The sequence below is a fragment of the Anarrhichthys ocellatus genome, unplaced genomic scaffold (assembly GCF_004355925.1).
Source record: "Anarrhichthys ocellatus isolate YVR2014 unplaced genomic scaffold, GSC_Weel_1.0 scaffold3, whole genome shotgun sequence".
Taxonomy (NCBI): domain Eukaryota; kingdom Metazoa; phylum Chordata; class Actinopteri; order Perciformes; family Anarhichadidae; genus Anarrhichthys; species Anarrhichthys ocellatus.
The window spans coordinates 15806485-15815452 of NW_022280033.1; the positions used below are offsets into that span (position 1 = coordinate 15806485).

Here is an 8968-nt window from a genome sequence, read left to right on the forward strand (position 1 = left end):
ATGTGGCTGCCTGGCTTATTCTGATTAGACGGACTGACCAGTTTCCAGCAGTGCTCATGCGTGTGTTGAGACCAGTTGCTGAGACAGTTAAAGGAATCAAGCGAGGGGAACGGCAGAAGCAGGGAGACTGAGTGAAGTGAATGTGCAGCAGAGGCAGTTGGCCTTATCTTCCTGTTATGTTGCTGTGTTACCTCGGTGGTGGCCCCCCTGTCCTTGAGAGTACAGTGGATCAACAGGTCTTAAGACACACACACACACACACACGTAGCCACAGACACCGTCTCATCCCACATGTTGATGCAAACATACACATGCCCTAAGCCGAGCACTCGTATACAAACACAGTTTTATAGACTCTGACACAGCACATGGAAGCATGTATGTACGGGTACACCGCCACACTCCCCTGACACCTGCGCCGACAGACCGTGGGGTCAACTGCTCTCTTACTGTGTCACTTCAGCTTTGGCTCAGGGCCCAGCTAAGCTCAACGCCATGACCTCCCCCATGTGGCCACGCTCTCCCCCGGTAGTAAACAAGGCCACACACTCTGCGCTGTGTGAGTGGGCACAGGTGAGTGTGTGAGACAGAGGGAGAGGGAGAGAACAAGCGTTTCTTTCCAGTAATCGAGCTGGAATACCTCCGGTCTTCTCGCACAACCTTTTTTTTTTTCTCGTATCTGTCGGCATTCTCGTTTCTTATTAATTGTGTGTGTGTGTGGCTGTTTTGAGATAAAATTCCAATTAATGAGGATTTTGCTCAAACTTACAGACCAGCTGTTCTGCAATACCTTGGGTTTCTTTATATGGCCTCCTCTTTTTTTTTTTTTCCCTCGCCAGGTTTCAACACTGACAAGAACCAAGACAAACAGTGCTCTGATATTGTGCTGCCTTTCTGCCCTGTTGATATTTCTTAACTCTTCGATTTTAGATACCAAAGACAATTTTAGCAAGAAACACAGATAGGCAAGGCTTGTATTTACAAGACGCTGTGACAAATACCAAAGACAATAGGGTATCCCAAAGTCACTGAAGGTGCTCTAGTACCATCTGTTTTATCAGAGGAAGTCACAATGTGAAGCTGCAACAGACATTCTCTCTAACTGAGATGTCAAAAACAGGAAGCGATGAAAGAAGTTCAGCTCCAAATTAAAATCATTATAATTTCTTCCACGTGTCATTTTGGGGATCCAGTGAAGTTTGTAGGACGAGATAGCGACATTGGTTTCACCTCAGCCTTCTTTCAAGCTTTTGAATGGAAATGTTAGTGTGAGAGCCTCATAGAGCTGCAGTGTGGTCCAAGGGTTTTGTGTCTCTGATGCTGCTGCTCTGACACACAGCCCAGCTGTGTGAGGGAATGACTTTGAATGAATGAATGTGTTTTCATTCAGCTAGAAGCTATACCTTTAATAATAATACATTTTATTTATTGAGCGCTTTTCATAATTCTCAAAGACACTTTACATTAAAGTGTCTTAGAGACAAATATCAAACGTCTTAGGCAGTTGGAGTCGGCTGTGTTTAATCTTTATCCTCTTTTGTCCATTTGGTATCCAGTATGGTAAACATAAACATATTGTTTGTGCTCTACAATTTGCCATTGGGAGCCACTGGAGAATTGCTGAGTCGACCCTTTGGCCAGTAACCAATCACGAGTGATCAAAGCGGCCATGTTAATCATTGCTTTTATTCATCCACAGCGACCCAGAATACGTTGTTGTTTGCAGTCATGATTTGGGAGAGTTGCCGCAGGGGAAGAATATGCACATTCACAATCACAACTAGGACACTGTGTCCCAAAAATGATATCTAAATGAAATTGTGGCTATGTGGTTAGATAAGGCTTCTGTATAAACCGCATAAAGGTCATAAGTTTAGTCTCTACTTCAGCAGCAGTATATTGGTATCTTTCTTTAATATTTCTTACTGTAACATTGACACTGTGTGTGTGTGTGTGTCTGTGTCTGCTTGAATGTGTCTTTCAGAACACACTGGTGGGCAGATCAGTATTCATGGTGAACGCCACAGATCCAGACCAGGGCACTGGAGGCAGTGTTCTCTTCTCCTTCCAGCCTCCCTCTCCTTTCTTCTCCATCGACGGGGCCCGAGGCACCGTCACCGTCATCAAACCACTGGACTACGAGACGACTTCAGCGTACCAGCTCACTGTCAACGCCACGGTCAGCGCACATAACAGAAATGTCCCGTCTACGTGAGCGTAAAAAACACATGCACGTACCAAACTTTTGCCTCTGTGTCTGTCAGGATCAAGACAAAGTGAGACCTCTGTCCCGGCTGGCCAACTTAGCTATTACCATCACTGATGTCCAGGACATGGACCCCATCTTCACCAATCTGCCCTACAGTACCAACATCGAGGAGGACATTCCCCTGGTCAGTAATACGATCCCAGCTGACATCACACTGCCACAGACAGCCCATTCATTCAGCCTCTATGTGAAACCCTGTAATCTGTCCGTCTCTTGCTCTCCCATCCCTCTCTGTTGCCAACTTATTTGTCACCTCATTGCTCATCCCCAGCTCCTCCTGCCCCATGTTCACACTCTTTGTTTATTCAGGAGGGGTTTGGAGCAGGTGTAGGGGGGAAATGTGGTTAGAAACCGATGCCTGAGTTATTATCAAGGCAAGCTATCTCACCTCCAGAAGCCCACCCAAACTCTGCCCCAGGCTCCGACATACAGCGCAGCAAGTGTTGGAGACTGTAATTACCGCGGGAGATTTACAGTCCTGCTTCAGGGATGTGAGGCCTCTAGCAAAGGTCACAGGGGCTGTAGGATTTATCTCACCATGCTACCTTCATGTGCTCATACTGCTGCATGCGTGTGAAGTATGAAGTCCTTGTATAGTACGAAGCGCTAAGCAAGGGAGTCTCACCATGACCTTACCTTTTTGTCTTTATCGCAAGTAGCTTTGTAATGGGCGTCTAATACACTGAGTGTCTGTTTCCCTGTACACCATTATGTTCACTCCCCTGACTCAGCCCTCTAAACTCGGTTCCCAGGTGGCTAATGGTCCAGCTATTGATGTTTCCACTCGTAGAGAGGGAATTACACACAGGGGCATAATGTTGTCCATCCTTATTTCTGTTCTCTCTCTCTCTCTCTATCAGTTTCATTCTGCCCCCCCTCCACACCTCCCAGTCAGTCCTCCCACCAGCACATCCCTCGCATCGCATCGTGCTGTAGTAGAAATGTCAAGTGCTACATTTGCATGCATATTAACAGGGCGTGACGGAGTCGACGCCCGGTGTCTCCCTGACTCTCTGATTCATCAACTGTCACCGGGAAGGTCACAACAGGAGGAACAGGAGGGGGGAGAAATAGAGAGAGATGTTGGGGTGAAAGGAGAGAGGAAGAAGTTCGGTGACGGAATAAAGCGGAGAGAATTAAAAAGGAGCGCCATTACGTTGGATCACAAGTTGACATTGGCGAATGGATTCCGCGCCTCTCACAGCAGCTGAGCAGCGTTAAGCCTCAGTAATACTGCCTTGGAGTGGTGTAGCTCCTGCCTCTGACGGTAGGGGGCACTGCGTAATCCCATTACTGCACCGCTGGAAGAGGAGGTCACGGCAGGCGCACAATCAAGATCTGTTAGCGAGCCCCTCTGACCCCACAACAGATACAGACAGGATAACAACAGTGCTTAAAGTGAGACAGAAAGGCAGAGATGCAAGCATTACACACACACACACACTTCCGAAGCCCTCATGTGCTATTCCAACAGGCATGTGTCATTTCCATAAGGCAGTGTTGGGCGGTGATAAGCTGAGGGCGTACAGTGACTGAACGAGTGTCAACTGTTCTCAAGGCCCATGACATTTACACGTAAAGGGATATCAAACTTGGATCCCTGTCATAGGTCATTTCTCAAAGGTGTGAGTGCACACACACTCAGTTCCTGTTTGGCTGGGGAAAAAAGAGGAAGACAGACACAGAGAAACAATCAACCCGTCATCCGTAGAAAACTTTGACAAAGGAGTAAAAGATTTTTTTTATTTTTTTACAGATGAAATCACAGGGCAAGGTTTTCAGCTGTTAGACCTGTGAATCCATGCTGCTTGGACTGACGTTTCAGCTTCTTCTAGGACAAACACAATTTGGCTGTCAAATCATTGAGGGGAAAGAAGGAAAAGGAGAATGGGTTGGTGGGTAATGCACTGTATAGCTCGAAATGAAAGGATGAAGAGGGGGAGAGCAGGTGATGGCTTTGGTTTGGAGAGATGTGCAGGTGTGTGTGTGTGTCTTCGTGTGTGTCTCTATATGTTTGCAGGAGGGGGGATTGTATATTCGATGGTTGATTGAACATATTCCACTTGTGTGGACAGCTCGAGAATATTGCTCACATTACTTCAGCATCACTTCCTCCACTCGCTCGTCTCTTATTTCCCTTCTGAAGCCTCGGTTTTGCTTTCGGCAAGGACGGTCACACGGACATGAGCTGACGTGGAATTGTGACGAGGAAAGGTTTGGATCTGCTATACTCCGTGAGGGTTTCTCCTCGCGACATTCTCAAAGCTCCTCAAAGTTTTCCTTTTTCTCCGCCTAACCTCCGTGTGCGTAGTTAAAATAAAAAGTGACGCGCGGAACTCCTGTGAAGGGCCCCATCTGTTGGTTTGATGTCACTTTGGTCGTGCTGACAAAGTGCACGCTGTAATCTTTCCCTAAATCCTCTGAGCGTTTCCCTCTCTGCTATTTGATTTGTGTGAATCAGTCTCTCTAAAAGGCTTGTAATTGATTCTGCTGTAATTGATCAATGACAGGAGATGCTTTGGCAGAAATGGAGCATAAACACGCCTTAGACACAATTTGCAGGATCAATGGCAGGCAGCTTGCGTGAGTGAGTGATCTAAGGGGGAGAAGGAAGGGAGCAAAGGAGGGTGGGAGGAGAGAAGGAAGACAATTTGGAAATAGGGAAGGTCTCTCCATCGCTCACTGCAGCACAGGGGTTTTTAAGTATCACCACCGTGTCTGATTGAGGCACGAAGGCTGAGAAAGCTCAGCGGATCAAAGACTTTTCAAACAGCTTTCTCTTTCTTTCCCCCCCCTCCCCTGTCATACTGTGGTTTTTGGCGAGTTGTGGACTGAAAGGAGAGATAAACCCCAATGAAAGATAATAAAACACTCCATAATGAAAAAGATAGTTTGATTATTCTGCCCTCGTGCTCTTTGTCCCTTTGTTCCAATTTTCCAGATTGTTTTTACATTTACAGCATTGGAAATACAGTGCTCCTACATTTCAGAGTCATTTTGTGTTTGTGGGAGAAAGGTGCTCATTCACGACCTTTACTTGAAAAATAGCAAAAACAACAAAACTATTGTCCGATATACATTTGACTGAGATACATTTTCCCATCGCTGAGCTGTTTTTTTCAGAATAATGGACAGCGCTGTTTTTTGTGTGTGTGTGCGTGTGTTTGTGTGTGTGTAAGTGTATATGTGTAGGTGGTGCGCTGTTTGTAGTACTGAAATGGATAGACAGACAGAGAACCAGTCACTTAGTTAGCCTGCTTGCTTGTAAATACAACTTTCTGCCCTAATCCCACTACCCTGTTCTAGGGGGGGGGAATAAAAGGCTTTCTATACTCGGCAAAAACAAGTAATTATAAGCAATCAAGACATTCAGCACCCTATATATATATATAGTGAGATTGACAGTCGAATCCGCCTCCTGAGATCAACTATTTGGGGTCGTCCTTCTTTAAGGCCAAAAATCTAATTAGTTTTACAATATAATGAAGGGGCAAAACCAGTAATATAGGAATCTAATTATTTCATTAGCCGATAGCTGTTAACTGTGATGGCCTACTGTAGAAATGCTAAAAGATGCGACTGTAAAGATTGCATGCAGCTTACACAGTATGCTTTGTGTGTGTGTGTCTCTGCAGGGATACGAGGTGAGGAAGATAACGGCCATTGACCAGGATCTCGGCCGACCGAGAGGCATCGGCTACACCATCATCTCAGGTCTGAGTCACTTAATCAATCTGACATCCACAGCACAGAGGGGTGAATCGATCACTCCTTATCATAATCCCACAGCAATAATGGACGAGTCTCATCGGGCACAACAGTCAATAACGGCCGAGAACAGCCTCAGAATTGGAGAATAGGCTTACCCGTAAGCAGCTATTAATCACTGTTTGGTGCAGTTGTGCGGATGTCAGCCTTCGTTTAGTGCCGTCATTCACAAGTTGGCTCGTGCTATCAAAACAGGATTATGATTCGTCAGAGCGACAGATTTAACCTTTGGCGGAAGAGTGTGATCTTGTGATTTTCTGTTGTTGCCTACTTGTGTTCGATTGTTTTATTAGATGTGTCACACATGCAGTTTAGGTAAAAGGCGGTGACATTAAGTGTCAGTACTAAGGTCCGCCTCACTGGGCCTCGTCCTATAATCCATAACTTGTGCTGGAGTTACTATACCCGAGAGTTTTACTTGTGAGGAGACGAAGGGAAGCTACAGTTTGCACGCTGCTGATAAGGTGATAGCAGTGATCCTGCTTTCATACTTCTGAAGAGTTTTCTTACCTCTGCCAAGGATGCGATGTTTGTGCCTGACAGTTACTTTGTCTGTCTGTCCGTCTGCTAGGAGGACATCTCAAAAAGTCATCAACAGATTTCCATGAAACTTGGTGGAAACATTCACTTTGGGGCAAGGAGCTAGAAGTTAGGTTTTGGTGTTGATCCATATCTCCGATTATCACTATAAAGTTTGCTGTTATTTTCATCCCAATCTGACTGAAATGATGTTTGTCTGTCTGTCTTCTCCTGAACGTTCATCGGATTACATCTCAAAGCTCACTCTCCGTCGATGATCCTTTGAGCTTCTGCACCCTAATGAGTATACTCCAGCATTGCTAGTGCATGCAAGTATGTCGTGGTAGGGAGCGCAGTGTCGAGTGTCAAATTGTTTGGATGAGCGGTTCTCAAGAAAGCTGCAAGCAGCAATACCGGAGGCCAAGCGATCGGACCGTTCTGAGCAAACTCCTTCTGAACAGGCTCTGCACTAGTCCATGTAATGACATGAATATAGAGAAATTATTCTTAATTATTCCATTAAGAAGTTTGCAGGATGAATAAATCAATGACAAAAAAAAACTGATTTCCTCTATGCCTTTGAGTGATGTCACCTGCTGAGCGTTTACCAGGAGAGCATTCCTCATTAGCTTCTCGCTCAAGAGCTAAACGCTGCAGTTCCTCAGATGGCCACTTGAGGCTTCCTCCAAAAGCGAGTCAATCCCCATAGAACCCCAACGTTAAAATGCCAAACTGTTACCAAATACTACGGGTAACGTCACCAAGACCACATCTATGATTTAAACAGTCTCTGGTCACTGTTTGTAGCTTGTGCTGAACTCTCATGAATAAATGAACGTTGCCACTCTGAAGTGAGTAAAGCTGCATTTTAAAGAAGCCACAATCAGCAAAAAGAGAGAAATAAACCATAAACTATGTAGAAGCATACACTGAGTTTGCTCTGGTGTTGTGATTATAACTCGATTAAGTCAAAACTCAGATTAATGCTACTGTCACGTCTGCACCGTAAACAGGTTATCTTACTCTCAGTCATTTAATGGAGTAAGTATAACTCGGTTACCAGCGCTTTGTAAAATGGCAACAACATCTCCTACTTTACTACTGCTGTAGCATCTATGTAGCACCATCTGGTTTTCTTTGGCGTTATAACTGTGCACACAAAGGTCAAAGGTGAAATGGATATGTTATCTTTATGGCTACATATCCTATCAAATAACTAAAAATGCTTTGTTTGAATCTCAGATCTGGGTATTTGTGAGTTATTAGTGTGCATTTAAGCCACTGAATGTGTCTTTATCATCGTGTTGCAAAAAAAAAGAAACCTTTGTTGACCTGATATTTACTTATTTGATCCAATTGCCTTCTGTTCGTTCTGGTCAAAAACAAAAGACAAAGGATCAGGAGACAGCTGTTTTAGCAAGTTCCTGTAAGATGCAGCTCTCTTTTTGCCCACCTCTGCTAGTAATCTCCATATTCCTATTAAGATGAAACACAGCATTCATGACTCGGCGGTCCATGCACCGCTTTAATACCCTTGTAGGGTGTTCATTTTCATCACAATCAACGTTTGGATCCCGAAGGACGAACAGTCCCTCGGAGATCCTCCAGCTCTGAAACATTGATGCGAGCGGTGAAAATAAACACCAGTTGGGAGGATTACAGTATGTAGACTGTATCCTTTTAAACTCTGCATGCCCCCTGTCGGGCCCCGAATGCCCAGGATGGAAGGACATCGGTGCCTCCCGTATGGCCAGCTGGCTGATAAGGGCTGGCACTGCTTGAGCCTGCCGCACCGTGGGCATTGTGGGTGATGAAGATATTCATTGTCTGCCATCTGCTGAGTCACTGCCTGACCTCGCCGCTGAATGAAGGAATTTGACCCCGTGTGTGTGTGTGTGTGTGTGTGTGCATTACATGTGAACATGTGCGCAGTCATGTATTATTTGTGAGTGTCTGTGCTGCAATGCATGCGTGCACAGTCCACAGCCCGGCCCACTTCTTCATGGAGCTCACCGTAAACACTTTGCGCTCATTCAGTGCACACGCCCACTCAGTCTTACTTACCATCTGCTGCCACATGTTGTATTGTTGTGTGTGTGTGTGTGTGTGTGTGTTGTGTTTGCTGCAAAGTTGAAGGGCTGAGTTAAGCTCTAGAGGAGAAGAGCATTAAAAAGACATTAATTAGGTGTTGCGATGTATTCCCAGTCGTTGAAAAATCAAGAGTTATAGCGCCGCACTAAGCCCTCATGGAGATGGAGCCTGTAGGCTTGATAAAATCACTATAAGTTTGATAGATAATGGAAGTTGAAGGGTGATGCAGTGCCAATAGATAAAGGTGGGAGGGTAAGGTTGTCAGATGACTTTCTGTGTGTGTGTGTGTGTGTGTGTGTGTGTGTGTGTGTGTGTGTGTGT

General features: G+C 45.3%; 1 protein-coding gene across 4 annotated transcripts in view; it reads left to right on the plus strand.

The window, feature by feature from the left end:
* cdh23 (cadherin-related 23) overlaps positions 1-8968 on the plus strand; it is a 148243-nt gene that overhangs the window by 57392 nt on the left and 81883 nt on the right. For all 4 annotated transcript variants that reach the window (XM_031878740.1, XM_031878749.1, XM_031878758.1 and 1 more), the window contains exons 7-9: positions 1985-2179; positions 2265-2393; positions 5905-5983. In XM_031878740.1, coding sequence (XP_031734600.1) covers positions 1985-2179; positions 2265-2393; positions 5905-5983 — 403 coding nt within the window. The remainder of the gene's footprint in view (positions 1-1984; positions 2180-2264; positions 2394-5904; positions 5984-8968) is intronic.